This window comes from Phyllobates terribilis, unplaced genomic scaffold, assembly GCF_046119375.1.
Source record: "Phyllobates terribilis strain yellow unplaced genomic scaffold, ASM4611937v1 Scaffold_3__8_contigs__length_932513732, whole genome shotgun sequence".
Lineage (NCBI taxonomy): Eukaryota > Metazoa > Chordata > Amphibia > Anura > Dendrobatidae > Phyllobates > Phyllobates terribilis.
Genome location: NW_027362763.1, coordinates 694,122,513 through 694,139,110, shown reverse-complemented (window position 1 = coordinate 694,139,110; position 16,598 = coordinate 694,122,513). Strand labels below are relative to the sequence as shown.

Below are 16,598 nucleotides of genomic sequence, written 5' to 3'. Positions count from 1 at the left end.
TTGTTTACAGCTCGTAGCTCAGGAGACCCGACCATCGGTGGTTGGTCTCCTAGGCAACCATCTATAAACAACAATAGAAAAGTGTTAATATCTCGAGAATGGCTGCAAATTTTAATAAGCAGTAAATTGCAAAAGTGTTTGTTTTTACAAGCTCAATCCGACAATACCCATCACTGAAAATGAGAAAAACCCTTCGAAGATATTTAAATAAGTAGGGTCTTTATAAATCTGTATGAGATGATTGAACACCTTTTTTTATCCTCAGGAGCACCACCGGGGAGCCAAGAGAGAGCCAAAAAGAAGACTCAAAAGATTCCAAGCCCCGTTCTCTGCGCTTCACTTGGAGCATGAAGACCACCAGTTCAATGGACCCCAATGATATGATGAGGGAGATTCGCAAGGTCTTGGATGCCAACAACTGCGATTACGAGCAGAAGGAGAGGTTCCTTCTGTTTTGCGTGCACGGCGACGCTCGACAGGACAGTCTGGTACAGTGGGAGATGGAGGTGTGTAAACTGCCACGTCTGTCCCTCAATGGAGTGCGCTTCAAGAGAATATCCGGGACCTCCATCGCCTTTAAGAACATTGCGTCCAAGATTGCAAACGAGCTTAAATTGTGAAAATCTCGGTTTCCACGCAACGTACAACATCTGAATGTACAGCTGGGAAAAAAAACAAAAAACTCCACTGTTGGGGGGCAGAATCGGGCTTCTCTACCAGTAACGGGCATTACATCTTTTGGCTGGCACGTCCCCCCTTCCCTTATGTTACAGATAATGCCCTTACTGCAATAAGGTTGTACATTGTGAAATTCCGAATCCCGTAAATACGCAGCCCGGTCACATGGGCAGCTGGTCACGTGGCTTTTACAGCGACCCCCGGAAGACACTCGCCACTCGGCCTATGTGGATAGCATTGTAAAATAGACAATTGATTGCTTTGCAAAAAAAAAAAAAGCGGATCTTGTATAGCTGGGGTTTAGTTTTCTGTACAGACGTCTACATTCAGTGTTCCGTTCCGATCACCAGGTTCTTCCTTATCGTTTCAATTACTCAAAATTTTTATATTTTACTTTTTTTTGTGGGGGAATTTTTTTTCTTACTGTTTAACTCACCCAAAACCATCAATTACAAAAAAATACAAAAAAAAAGGTCACAGACTCCTCCAGACAATTTTATCTTATCCAGTTTTGGCAGGGACCCTCTTACCTCCCCTCCCCCACACCTCAAAGATGTGTACAGTATACTAGATGTACCTGGCAGTGTTTAGAGAGAGAGATAAAGACAATTATGACGACAGTGTTAAAAGAAATTAAGACATTTCTATGTAAAAACCTTAGAGAATATTTTTATTTCAAGTCAAGATTATCGGCTAGTTTCTTAGACTCTAGGGAGGTCCTAGCGTCTCCTCCAAATGCTGCTCTGCTTTGTATGGTCGAGAGTTAGGGGTGCTGCCTGTTTCCCCCCGATCCCTCCATATCATGTGTTACATTCACTTCTGTTACTGTAATGGATTTTTTTTTAGTTTTTTTGCAATTCACTCTAAATATTCAGTCTAAATATTGTTCCCTCACCCTCCTCCCGGGGACCCCCAATGTCATTGTATTTTGGGTTTCGAGACCACGGATATGAAGATGACATCACAGAATGCTCAGTAGAATCTTTTGCATTTCTGACAGTCGGGACCCTCAGTGGTGGCATCAAGTAGGTTTTTGGTCCAACGTTTTTGCTCCTCCGCCCTCGCGGATCGTAATGAATGAAACTCTGGCGACCGTTCTAATGCACTAGAGCTTGAGGTTGAGCCAGCGTGTAGATATCAGTACGAGCTTCTTCATAGATCCAAAGCTGATTGTTTTATCTATTTTAAGGGAACATTATGGTCAAATCTTCTAAAATATAGGTCTGTTTGCCTTTACATAGAAATAAAAGCCCACTTTTTCAAGACCAGGAATAAATAACAAGAAAAGAAAATGGCTTATTTCTTTTAAAAAAAACATCACCACACCTGTCTGCAGGTTGGATGTGGTATTGCAGCTCCGTCCCTTTGAAGTGAATAGGTGATAAGCTGCAGTACCCGAGAACGACCACTACATGGTGTACAGAGCTAGAACAGCACAGCTCCATACACCATGTAGTGGCTGTTCTTGGGTACTGCGGCTCATCCCAATGAGTTTGAGTGGTAATATCTACCCAACCACCATCGGAGCCGCAAACAGATGATTGTTGGGGGTGCCACACTGATATTGACGTATCCTATGGATGGGCAGATAGGCCGTCAGTATCTAAGTACTTGGCAAGCCCCTTTATAGGAGATGTGAACAATAATTGCACAGTCTGACATGGAAGGATAAAATTCAAAAATATATTCAAAAAGTTCCAAATCATTCAAAAGTGCTCTCTTAGATGTTTATAAATAAAGTTGATTGGAACAAGCAGTCTATATGCTCACAATTTGTAATATTTGGTCACTCAAAAGTTTTACAGGCCTCAAAATAGTGAGCACATGTATGGGAAGATCAAATAGTAGCAAGGCACGCGGGATCAGTTGTACGACGGACGCCACCAGAATTTACACAAAATATAGTGCTGCACGCTTCTCCATTCTTCTAGTAACGTCTGATGGAATCAGCCTTAAAGGGATTGTCCAACTTTGGGAATGATTTTTTTTTTTTTTTTATAACGTAAATGCATGTTTTTTTGGGCTAAAAATCATTTTCGCAATTCGGTTTTATGAAAAATCTTGCACCGTTTGCCTTCTATTGCCGCTGTCTATTACTGGTTGCAGAATGAGTTAACTCAGAATCCATCAGTCAGCTCATTATCACGGCTTGACGGGGAGCTTGTACCTGTTTTGTCATGACCACATCAAAGTTTAATGTGCAGGGAAACAAAGATTATTTTTAGCCTTAAATACATGCGTTTAAGTTAAAAAAAAAAAAAAAAGAAGAAACCCCTCTTAGGGTTTTGTTTCAATAAACTTTATAAAAACTCTAGAGAACTGCTTTAAGGCATCCTTCACACACACACAATATCAAGGGAGGCTCTGTCCTCATCCGGACTTTGTTCTAAGCCTCCTTTCGTCACTTTTGACAGCAAAAATAACACAACATTCCTTGCAAATTCTGACATTAAGCCAAGCCCTACCTTGACGGGCCCTGGCAGACCCAGTGCAGTCCATCTATCGTGGACTGAAGAGTTTTTTCACTGATGGATCCAGTCATTAGTTTGTTTTTTAACTCCACTTTTCTGTATTAAATATTTTTTATTTCTTTCGATAATTTTGAACTAATCTATTTCACTAAATAATCACAGCTGTTTACACCGCCATATACTGCACTCTGTTCTTGTTATAAAAGGGCAGCCATGTTTGTAAGGTACACCAATATTCATCTTGGGATCATCGTCTATTAGGACATTTTGGGGTATAAGTTGAGGGTTGCACTGATTCAGGAACTTTTCAAAACAATTGACCTTTGACTTGCTGCTTCCAAGGCTGATCTTGGAGGATGGGAGATCCTAGGAACGGGAACACATTGATTGTTCAGATGGGCCATCCTTAAAGAAGACCTGTCATTTGCCATAAATATGTGATTTTTTTTTATTTGGTGTAAATGTTGCTGTTCTCCTGAATCCAGCAATGTTTTTCTTTTCTTCCTACTCCTTTCCTTCAGTGAGATATGGCCCCTTTTTACCTTTATATAACTCTCCTTAGCCAACTGGGCATGGCCCTGACTTCTCTACTTGATTACCACACCCAGTTAGCTTAAAATATATATATATATATATATATATATATATATATATATATACACACAAGGATGAGAGGGTCATATCTCACTACTAAAGGAAAGGAGTAGAAACAAAAGGCAACATCTCCGGATTCAGGAGAACAGCATTTACACCAGGCTAAAAAAATACATATTTATTGCAAGTGAGAAGCCCCCTTTAAGCCATAAAAATCCGATAATTGGGGGCTGGACTCCCGCCGATCAGTTGAAGGAAGTTTGCGCAGTTCCCCTTCCTTATTTACCAAGCACAGCACCATATATTTATAGTGGTTGTGCCTGGTAATGCAGCTCAATGCCATTTAAGTCAGCAGATCGGTGGGTTTCCTGGGAGTGAGACCCCCCACTGATTCAATATTGATGGACTATCCTAATGTGACAAAACTCTGTCAATTCCCAGCTTTTGACCATCAACGTGTGAAATAATACATTTTGTGGAATGGCACCATGTGCAGCTATACAAGCCTTGAAGATATAAAGTTCCTCTTTGGGCGTCCTCAAGAAACAAACCCGGCCATGCATCATAATCAACGGCAGCGTGGTTGTGGTCCCGTATAATAGTAGTACTACGTAGTAATAGTGTGATTGCGGCTCAGTTTTAGTGAATGGGTGCGATTATTGCATGACGACTAATTCTCGACACGATCGCACGTGAGGAAATCCTGGATAGCCCAAGTCCATCCATACAATGGAAGGAAGAGGTTTCAGTTACACTCTTAGTTGTGTCTGTCCCTGCCCGTCCATAGGAGGTATGCATCTTTTAAGTAGATGACAAATGTCTACATTTTTGGAGAACATTGGATTGGCCATGTTGAAGATTTTTGATTTGAGGTGAATGATGGCAGAGGTGTCAACCACCTGCTTATGATTCCTTCCTCCATTACAAATTAATTTGGGCTGAAGAATGAGGCCTTGTTGAGACTTTGTGTTTGGAAACAAAAATCGACGAGGCTCCATGCCTTTGGACTAATGTTTTAAATAGTCTCTTACCTCCTAATGAAAAACATCTAAAATTTTGGGGATGATGGCACTAATTATGGCCAAACCAACCAGAGGTTCTAATGGCGGAACTCTGGTGCCGTTGTACTAGTGATTGAACTCTCGAGCTGTCTTTCTAGTGGCGGAACTCTAGTGCCATCATTCTAGTGGTGGAACTCTGGTGCCGTCGTTCTAGTGACGGAACTCTGGCGCTGCGTTCCAGTAGTGGAACTCTGGTGCCGTCATTCAAGTGGTGGCACTCTGGTGCCATCATTCTAGTGGCGGAACTATGGTACCGTCATTCAAGTGGTGGCACTCTGGTGCCATCATTCTAGTGGCGGAACTATGGTACCGTCATTCTAGTGGTGAGACTCTAGTGCCGTCATTCTAGGTGTGGGACTCTGATGCCATCATTCTAATGGCGGAACTCTGGTGCCGTTGTTCTAGTGATTGAACTCTCGAGCTGTCTTTCTAGTGGCGGAACTCTAGTGCCGTCATTCTAGGTGTGGGACTCTGATGCCATCATTCTAATGGCGGAACTCTGGTGCCGTTGTTCTAGTGATTGAACTCTCGAGCTGTCTTTCTAGTGGCGGAACTCTAGTGCCATCATTCTAGTGACGGAACTCTGGTGCCGTCATTCTAGTGACGGAACTCTGGCGCTGCGTTCCAGTAGTGGAACTCTGGTGCCGTCATTCAAGTGGTGGCACTCTGGTGCCATCATTCTAGTGGCGGAACTATGGTACCGTCATTCTAGTGGCGAGACTCTGGTGCCGTCATTCTAGGTGTGGGACTCTGATGCCGTCATTCTAGCGGCGGGACTCTGGTGCCGTCGTTCTAGCGGCGGGACTCTGGTGCCGTCGTTCTAGCGGCGGGAATCTGGTGCCGTCGTTCTAGCGGCGGGACTCTGGTGCCGTCGTTCTAGCGGCGGGACTCTGGTGCCGTCGTTCTAGCGGCGGGACTCTGGTGCCGTCGTTCTAGCGGCGGGACTCTGGTGCCGTCGTTCTAGCGGCGGGACTCTGGTGCCGTCGTTCTAGCGACGGAACTGTCGAGCCGTCTTTCTATTGGTGGGACTCTGATGCCGTCGTTCTAGCGGCGGGACTCTGGTGCCGTCGTTCTAGCGGCGGGACTCTGGTGCCGTCGTTCTAGCGACGGAACTGTCGAGCCGTCTTTCTATTGGTGGGACTCTGATGCCGTCGTTCTAGCGGCGGGACTCTGGTGCCGTCGTTCTAGCGGCGGGACTCTGGTGCCGTCGTTCTAGCGGCGGGACTCTGGTGCCGTCGTTCTAGTGACGGAACTGTCGAGCCGTCTTTCTATTGGTGCCGTCTTTCTATTGGTGGGACTCTCATGCCATCGTTTTAGTGGCAGAACTCTTGAGACTTCTTTCTAGTGGCGCAACTTCCAACTGTGCCAACTGCCGCCACATGTCAGTGAAACCTTTCGTTGGCAGTGATCACATATCTATGGCTGCCTTAAAGGAAAGGCAGTGTTTCATTTCTGCCCCCAATACAAACTTTATTTTTTAATTTTTGACAGATTTTGCTGGGTTTTTTTTTTATTTTTTTCAATCAGTTACATGAATTTGGTTGCAGCTCACAAACATAGCTGCCCTTCCCATCAGTCTGTGCAAGGTACACAATTTTTTTGTTTTATAGTCACAGGAAATCTGTGAAGACATTCAACACTTAAGCTTCCAGCCAATATGTATATCTGCACATATATATAATCTGTATAAATATTTCTTTTCCTATAAGGAATTGGGGAATTTTACCTCTTTTTTTTTTTTTTTTGCTTTTTTTTTAAATTTGTAGTCGAAATTTACGTTTGCATTATGGCAGTGAAAGAGTTAATTTATTGCCCCCAGGCCGGGCCTGCGAGTGGTCCTTTTTATTATTATTTTTTTTTGGTGTGTTTTAAGCCGGAAAATTGATTTTTATCAGTCATGACTACGTGATCATCAAATTTCCTATTTATCATCGCTTACGTAATTTACCAGATGCCCGATCCACTCCGCTTCCCCTCCTCCCTCCATATTTATTCCAGCTCATCATGCTTGTAATGTGCCGCTTTTCAGCAAAGGCAATTGCCTAAAATATAAATATATATATATAAATATATAAACTTTTTTTTTGGGGGAGGGAGGGGGGATTAGTAAAAACTTGAAAAAAAAACCTGACAAAAAGAAACCACTAGTGCTGGTACATTTTAATACATGTTATTTTGTACTGAACTAACCTTTTAGAGGTTGATTGTGCAATGTTATTTAATGTTGTATTGATTGTAACTGATATTTTGGGCTCTCGGCCCCCATCTGCACACGCTCGTATCGAGAACGGTCCGTCGGAAAGCTGTTGAAAAATTATTTTTTTTCTTCCTTTTAAAAAAAAACACAACTGAAGCTGTGAGCAAAATTGAAATTTACAAATTTAACCATGTTTTTTGTGTTTTTTTTTTTTTTATTATTTTTTTAATTATTATTATATTTTGTTTTGGTAGTTGCCATCGATTTCCGCAATGGTTTCCTGGTTGAAATGGACTTTAAACAAGTACAGTACTGTGTGACGTAGCTTTATTTTATTTTGTAATGTTTCGATCTAAAATGGACGTGTATTGTTGCCTTAGACAAAAAGAAAAAAAAAAAAAGGGTGAATTGAAAACAAACAAGAAAAAAAAAAAAAGTCTAGCCCCCTTTTATCTAGTGACATTTTAATGCAAGATATTCACATTCTGGTGCACTCTATTAAAAAATCTACTTGAACAGTTCTCGTAATCGATGTTTTGTCACTTCCTCTACGTGGGTCGATATTTCAAGGTCAAATTAATTTGCGTAAGTGGATGAATTGTTGACTCCAATGCAAACTCACCAGCGCCACTGATAGGTATCATCCAGCCGAGTGCTCTGCTCTCTGCCAATGATGGGCAAAAACTCTGGCACTAAAGAGTTTTTTGGTTTATTTTTGAAGAATGTCTTGTCTCACCTTGTGAGGTGGATCCTCAACTGAACTGTTGTGACGCAGCACGGACAGGTAACGCTGGTGCAGCAGGGAGATCCAGATGAAACAACAGGAGCAAACGAGAGCCACAGAACCTGACAAAGCAACCCTGTACCAGTCTGTCCTGTGTTCCTGTACCGTCCTGTGACCCTGTACCAGTCTGTCCTGTGTTCCTATAGCCGTCCTGCGACCCTGTACCAGTCTGTCCTGTGTTCCTATACCCGTCCTGTGACCCTGTACCAGTCTGTCCTGTGTTCCTGTACCGTCCTGTGACCCTGTACCAGTCCGTCCTGTGTTCCTGTACCGTCCTGTGACCCTGTACCAGTCTGTCCTATGTTCCTGTACCCGTCCTGTGTTCCTGTACCCGTCCTGTGACCCTGTATCTGAGTCAGTCCTGTGTTCCTGTACCCGTCCTGTGTTCCTGTACCCGTCTCTCAACCCTGTGTCAGTCAGTCCTGTGTTCCTGTACCAGTTCTGCGACCCTGTATCATTCTGTCCTGTGTTCCTGAGCCCGTCATGTGTTCCTGAACCAGTCTGTTCTGTGTTCCTGTACCCGTCCTGTGTTCCTGTACCCGTCTGTTCTGTGTTCCTGTACTCGTCCTGCGACCCTGTACCAGAGTCTATTTTGTGTTCCTGTACTCGTCCTGCGACCCTGTACCAGAGTTTGTCCTGTGTTCTTGTTTCCGTCCTGTGACCCTGTACCAGTCTGTCCTGTGTTCTTGTACCTGTCCTGGGACCCTGTATCAGTCTGTCCTGTGTCCCTGTACCTGTCCTGGGACCCTGTATCAGTCTGTCCTGTGTTCTTGTACCTGTCCAGCGACCCTCTATCAGTCTGTCCTGTGTCCCTGTACCTGTCCTGGGACCCTGTATCAGTCTGTCCTGTGTTCTTGTACCTGTCCAGCGACCCTCTATCAGTCTGTCCTGTGTCCCTGTACCTGTCCTTGGACCCTGTATCAGTCTGTCCTGTGTTCTTGTACCTGTCCAGCGACCCTCTATCAGTCTGTCCTGGGACCCTGTATCAGTCTGCCCTGTGTTCATGAACCCGTCCTGTGTCCCTGTACCCTTCCTGCTACCCTGTACCAGAGTCTGTCCTGTGTTCCTGTACCTGTCCTGTGTTCCTGTACCAGTCTGCCCTGTGTTCCTGTACCCGTCCTGCGACCCTGTATCAGAGTCTGTCCTGTGTTCCTGTAGCTGCCCTGTCTGAATGAGCCGTTCTGTCCGAACCTGAAACCTGTTCCTAAACCCCTCCCGTTTGAATCCACACCGATATCTATTCTGCCAGTGATCCTGTCCTGCCTGCTACTCCAAGTCTGTACCTGCATCCTAACCCTTGGGGTCAGCTGCTGCAGTACTAGGGACTGCCCTGGAGTTATAAACGGCGCCTACCTGCACCTTAAGCCTAACCTCACCATCAGAGGCTCTAGTGAAGATCAGGGTGCCGCTTAGTTACGCCCCTCCAGGGTAAACCTGTCCGTGGCACAGTGGGTCCACACACACCAGTATGACATGACTTCCTATTTTATACCTGATGAAGGAGTCAGAACAACTCCAAATCAGGATTAGGATAATGGCACTGATATCAGAGCCCAGAAATATAGCAGATCTGGGTGAGTTTGTCAGAGAGACCTTGACAGAGCAGGAAGGCAGTCTTTGGTAGCATTGTGAGTACTCGGGCATCGTCCTGCTCCCTAAACCAGCATATAAGGCTAGTGAGTATGACATCAGAGATTAGGGGTGTGCATCGTGTCATGTTATCCAACCCAACACGGAGAAGATAAAAAAGGCGGAGGATGCAGCCTCTGACTCTGGATCCAGGAGACCTATTTTGGATACTTTTCATTCACTCCAGTTAGTTTTGGCTATTGGTGGTGGTCTCAGCGTTAGTAGTTATGACGTATGCTTAGAATTAGTTATAATCTGAAGACCCCTTTAATGTGTTTGCACACCTATAAATGGTCCGACTAGGATAGAGTCTAATTTCATCTAATTTAAGCTGCTGAGCCATCGACTATATCAGTAGTCATTTAATTGCACTGTAGCCTAAAATAAATTCAACTATTCTGATGAGGTGAGGTCTGCTAGGGCAAAGACCGTGTAAATAGCTCGTGCTACCCTAGGCGTTAAGGCTGACAATGACATTTACCTTGGATAATTATTGTTGCGATTCGCTCATTTTGTGTGTCTTACATGGGACCTCGACCTGCAAGGTCAAATAAATAAGAATTTAAAACCTCGCGTTTTCTCTGATTGGGGCCTTTCACTTTCCTCATCTTCTCCATCTGGCCCAGACCACCGTGACGACTTCTCCCAGTTATAACATGCCTCTACTTAGTAAAGTTATGTAAGAAAAATAACTACAATACCCCCAAATAATATAGCAATACAGCAGTATCCCCAACGAGAGGTGCACATATATTGCATCTGAATAATGCCAACTGCAGGTACTTGCCCCACAACAAATACTGCCGTACAAACAGTATCCATAATGATGCTACCCACAGTAAATACCTTCATACGATGCTCCTTAAAGGGGTTTACCCATCTCGGTAAGCTATTGTCTATCCACAGGATAGGTGACAACTTGCAGACTTCTGGGGGCACAACTATTCTCACTAACAAATCTGGGACCCGGATCGATCCCAAGAATGAGGTTTTGAAACGCCCTGTTGGAATTAAGCTGTGGCCATGCTCCTGCTCCATACATGGTCTATAACACAGCCAGAAATAGCACTGTGCCGTTTTTCGAACTAGGAAATGAAGAATGGATATGTGAAATTGCTTCTGTGAGATCATCATTAGCGTCCCCTGGGGGTGACACAGTGCGATAACTGGAGGGTGGTACAAAGTTAATAGAAAAAAAAAAGAAAACATTAAAAAGCTTCATAGAAGACGGATATATGTCCTGGCAGAAGATCCTGCAGTTATAATCTCCCAGGATATGGTCGGTCACAAGGACTGTAACGGTATAATGAGAGTGGATCACATGCCGGCCTGTGTTGTGTGCAGCAATCGTTGGATTAACGCCTGGAGAATCACAGCTTTCACTCTTGTTTATTCTAACAGGGTTTCATTGTGTACCGCAATATAGTGATCAGACCACACTTCCCTATTCAGTGGTCACATATTACTGCCATATAGCAGTCTCTAAACAATACTCCACTTATAAGGATTTTCTTTGGCTGAAAAGAAAAGTCTATATGATTGCAATGTGCGCACTGTCATGATTCCCCTGCGGGGTGGTCACGTGCAGACTGGGGTCTTCCGTGGTTCCTAGATAGATTATTGCGAAAAGCGGATGAGAACACTTCTGTCCATAGTGTATAAAATAAGATCTTCAGCTCCCCCTAGTAATATCAGATTGGTGGGGGTCTGATACCCGGCACTGCCATCGATCAGCTGTGGATGTAAATATCGTACATAGCCTTTATTGACCAATTCTCCACCTGGCTTCTTCACTCTCTATCTGCTGACATCTAGACACTCGCACACTACCTGACTCTATTCTACCACTGACATCCATATCTTCACTCCACAACACAGACAGTGCCACTGCTTTCTACAATGCCACTCTCGCATTAGCTATTGACTTGTTCGCCCCTCTCGTGTAAGGCAGAGTGCGACGTATCAATAGACATCCCTGGCACAATAATCTCACTAAAAAGCTTCGGCAAGTGTCCAGGGTTGCGGAGCTGCGTTGGAAGAAAACACATTCGCAAGATGACTTCACTGCATTCAAACAAGCAACACTTGCATTCATATCAGCCCTCACCTCTGCTAAACAGGCCTACTTCATAACTCTCGTATCTTCTTTATCCTACAACCTCAAACAGTTATTCAATGCTTTTAACTCCCTCTTCCACCCTCCACTGTCCCCTCCAACATTTCTTATCACTGTTGAGGACTTTGCCACACACTTCAAAAACAAGATTGACCAAACAAGGCAAGTCTTTATTGTCCAACCACTACAACCCCTTTGTTTTCTATACCGTTGCCCCCCCCCCCCCTCCCTAGATGGGAGGCCACAGAGCAGGAGGTTGCAGTAGTCGAGGCGGGAGGTGATGAGGGCATGCACTGGTGTTTTTGCAGAGTCTTTGCTGAAGAATGTGCGGATCCGGGAGATATTTTTGAGTTGGAGTCGGCAGGAAGTGGAGAAGGTTTGGATATGTGGTTTGAAGGAGAAATAGGAGTCCAGGGTTACCCCGAGGCAGCGAGCTTGCGGGACTGGGGAGAGTGGGCAGTCATTAACTTTGATGGATAGGTCAGATGGGGGAGTTGAGTGAGATGGGGGAAAAATGATGAATTCAATTTTATCCGTGTTAAGATTGAGAAATCTAGCAGAGAAGAAGGATGAGATAGTGGACAGACATTGTGGGATTCTGGTTAGTAAGGAGTTGTTATCAGGTCCTGAGAGGTAGATCTGTGTGTCGTCGGCATAGAGGTGATACTGAAAGCCGTGAGACTAGATGAGCTCATCCCATCCCCAACCCATCTCTTCAACCTATCACTAACTTCTGGTACCTTCCCCTCGGCTTTCAAATATGCCACAATCACGTCCATCCTCAAAAAGCCATCCCTGGACCCAACCGCTTTGTCCAGCTATTGCCCAATATCACTGCTCCCATTTGCCTCCAAAACTCCTTGAGCAACATGTTCACGCTGAACTTTCCTCTCACCCCTCCACCCCTACCATTCCACCTAAACTGCCCTGACCAAAATTACTAATGACTTACAGCAAAAGCTAAAAGACAATTCTCCATACTCCTCCTTCTAGACCTGTCCTCTGCCTTCGACACAGTTGACCACTGCCTCCTACTACAGATCATCTCTTCCTTTGGCGTCAAAGACCTTGCCCTATCTTGGATCTGCTCATACCTTTCCAACCGCACATTTAGCGTCTCCCACTCCCACACTACCTCCTCATCCTGCCCTCTCTGTTGGAGTCCCTCAAGGCTCCGTCCTGGGACCCCTATACTTCTCCATCTATACCCTTGGCCTGGGACAGCTCATAATGTCCTATGTGGTGAGGCCAGGGACTGGAAATTCATATTCCCAGTTATGAAGGTCTCAGCAGGAATGCTAGTCTGTCTGACTTCAAAGGACCCCAGGAGAGAATTGAATACAGGTCAGCTAGGATATATACCTTTGTAGTGCAAACGCCTATTCCTGACAAGAGTATGGGGGAGCTAATTGAATCATGGCAATGAGGAATAGCTAATTGAATTACCTCTGAAGTCAGGGGAAGCTCCTGTGTTAGATCAATTACCATGCGCACCTTACAATGAGAATATTGCTGGGAAATGGATTATGAAATGTCTGATAGAAGGGAAGAGGAGATTACATGTAAATCGCCTATTTTCTGCCCTGCCCCAGTTACATATAAATGTGTCCCTCTGTGAGAGAGGAGGGGTCTTCTGTTGAGGGTCACCTGTCACTACAGATGGGCAGAAAGACACAAGGAACCGCCCTGGACCCATGACAGCACCCTTCCTGCCGTGTCCAGAGACCTTTGATGAAAGTGTGGTATATTCACTTTTATTCCTTTTAATTTTACTGTATCGTATTACTGCTTCCTTACTGTATTTGTCTAACTACTGTATATATATATATCTTGTAACCGCTTGTATATATTGTACCTAGCATCGCTCTTTTGAGTAAATAAATATATAAAATTTATAAGCTAGCTTCACATTATCCTAAACCCGGAACTCACGGAAGTTGTGAGGAAGGATCAGGGGCACGTGGCTCCGATCGGTTTGTGACAATTGGTGGCAGCGGTTGGGATTTGGATATCTGTGAACTGAGCTCGGTGCTAGTGAGTAGATCAGACATAGTATACAGTGAGAGCGTGTGTACGATACTGTACCCTTCCCCCTCTTAGTTTTCTGTCCTATCTTTTATTTGGCTACGGTCTCTGGTGGATGTCATACTGCCTCAGAAGCAAAGGTTCCCAGATGAGTGCTACCAGATGGGACTCTGAGCAGATGGAAGGTGGCAGTGTGGTGCCAGTCGCTGACCAGCCTGAGGTGTCAGAGGAGGGTGGAAGTGCCCCCAACACCCACAAAAATCATGGACATTCTGTTATGCAATCCACAGCTCCAGCTGGAGGGGCCAGTAACCCGGCCCTGGACGCTCTTATGCAGGCCTACCTCCAGGCTCTGAGAGATGGACAGCAGGAGCAGAGCCAGGCCGTGCTCCACATGTGGCAAGCTGAGCGAGATGCCCAGGAAAGAAAGTGGCAAGCTGAGCGAGATGCCCAGGAAAGAAAGTGGCAAGCTGAGTGAGATGCCCAGGAAAGAAAGGAGGAGAGGCTGTACCAGCTACAGTTAGCCCAGCTGCGGAGCCGGCAGGACCCACCGGCTCAAACAGCACAGACTCCAGCAGCCCCAAAAGCTAAGCTGCGCTCAGAGAATCTGCCTGTCCTGGAATCGGACGGAGACCTGGACCTTTTCCTGAAAGGGTTTGAACAGGTGTGTCTCCAGTACCAGGTACCCAAGGCAGACTGGGCACGCACCCTGTCCACCAGGCTAAGAGGGAGAGCCCTGGATGCTTTCTCGTCTCTCCCTGCAGACCAGTACTATGACCTCATTAAAGCTGCGCTGATCCTGAGGTACCGTCTCACGCCTGAGGTGTACAGAGAGAAATTCCGCAGCCTGAGGAAACGACCGACCGAGAGCCACCTAGAGACTCTGCTCCAGATGTGTGAACATGCATTTACTTTTTGCATGCACATCAATTTATGTTTCAGTTCAGACTTCTAGGTTTTTTCTTTGTAGTTCAGTGTGCTTTAGTACATATAAGGGTGTGGCCGCCCTTTTGTCTGAGCTGAAAGGTTCATTTTGCCTCAGGTCTATGCTTCTACTAGGGGGTCAGTCTCTCTGCCCTTATCCATATGTCCATCACTTGATAAATGGTAAGGTTTTAATATTAGAGTAGGACTGTCCCATAAGGGTTGCCGTGAAGTGGCGGGATGGCTTTTACATTATTTTGATCAAAATTATGTTAACTAAATACCCTTCATTATTTATTATTATTTTTGCACTGTGCGATTTACCCATTTACTTCCAGTTACTTGGGTATTTCGCTTGTCTTTGGTTTAACTTTGATGTTCGGTATAAGTCCGGCCGGGCCCACGGTAACCAGATGGGTTATCCAGGCAAGGGGAGGCTGCTGAAATGCTTGCGGATGATGACCGACGAGGTCTTCCTCCGAACGCACTCTAAAAGGGGGAGGTGTGGTGAGGCCAGGGACTGGAAATTCATATTCCCAGTTATGAAGGTCTCAGCAGGAATGCTAGTCTGTCTGACTTCAAAGGACCCCAGGAGAGAATTGAACACAGGTCAGCTAGGATATATACCTTTGTAGTGCAAACGCCTATTCCTGAGAAGAGTATGGGGGAGCTAATTGAATCATGGCAATGAGGAATAGCTAATTGAATTACCTCTGAAGTCAGGGGAAGCTCCTGTGTTAGATCAATTACCATGCGCACCTTACAATGAGAATATTGCTGGGAAATGGATTATGAAATGTCTGATAGAAGGGAAGAGGAGATTAAATGTAAATCGCCTATTTTCTGCCCTGCCCCAGTTACATATAAATGTGTCCCTCTGTGAGAGAGGAGGGGTCTTCTGTTGAGGGTCACCTGTCGCTACAGATGGACAGAAAGACACAAGGAACCACCCTGGACCCATGACAGCACCCTTCCTGCCGTGTCCAGAGACCTTTGATGAAAGTGTGGTATATTCACTTTTATTCCTTTTAATTTTACTGTATCGTATTACTGCTTCCTTACTGTATTTGTCTGACTACTGTATATATATATATATATATATATATATATATATATATATATATATCTTGTAACCGCTTGTATATATTGTACTTAGCATCGCTCTTTTGAGTAAATAAATATATAAAATTTATAAGTTCGCTTCACATTATCCTAAACCCGGAACTCACGGAAGTTGTGAGGAAGGATCAGGGGCACGTGGCTCCGATCGGTTTGTGACACTCCTCCTTCTAGACCTGTCCTCTACCTTCGACACAGTTGACCACTGCCTCCTACTACGGATCATCTCTTCCTTTGGCATCAAAGACCTTGCCCTATCCTGGATCTGCTCATACCTTTCCAACCGCACATTTAGCGTCTCCCACTCCCACACTACCTTCTCATCCCGCCCCCTCTCTGTTGGAGTCCCTCAAGGCTCCGTCCTGGGACCACTATACTTCTCCCTTGGCCTGGGACAGCTCATAAAGTCCTATGGCTTCCGGAACCACCTGTATGCTGATGACACGCCGATCTACCTCTCTCTCCCAGACGTCACCTCCATGCTGTCCAGAATCCAAGAGTGTCTATCAGTCATATCCTCCTTCTTCTCCTCTCGCTTCCTCAAACTCAATGTGGACAAATCTGAACTCATCATCTTTCCTCCATCTCGTGTATCTTCCCCACCTGATTTTTCTATCACAATAAATGACATAACACTTTCCCCTGTACCGGCAATCCACTGCCTCGGAGTAACCCTTGACTCTGCCCTGTCCTTCAAACCACACAACCACGCTCTCGCCACCTCCTGTCATCTCCAGCTCAAAATATTTCCAGAATCCATCCTTTCCTCAACCCTCAATCTACTAAACTGCTTGTGCATGCCCTCATCATCTCCCGCCTCGACTACTGCAACATCCTCCTCTGTGGCCTGCCTGCTAACACTCTTGCACTTCTCCAGTCTGTCCTTAACTCTGCTGCCCACCTAGTTCAACTCTCTCCTCGCTACTCCTCTGCTACCCCCCTTTGCAAATCTCTTCACTGGCTCCCAATTGCCCAGCGTATCCAGTTCAAACTACTAACA

General features: G+C 45.2%; 1 protein-coding gene across 1 annotated transcript in view; it reads left to right on the top strand.

The window, feature by feature from the left end:
• The window catches only part of MARK1 (microtubule affinity regulating kinase 1), a 221,835-nt gene extending 215,317 nt beyond the window's left edge, over window positions 1-6,518 (top strand). The window contains 1 exon segment of the mRNA XM_073671910.1: window positions 266-6,518. Coding sequence (XP_073528011.1) covers window positions 266-620 — 355 coding nt within the window. The 3' untranslated portion in view covers window positions 621-6,518.
• The last annotated feature ends 10,080 nt before the right edge of the window (window positions 6,519-16,598 follow it).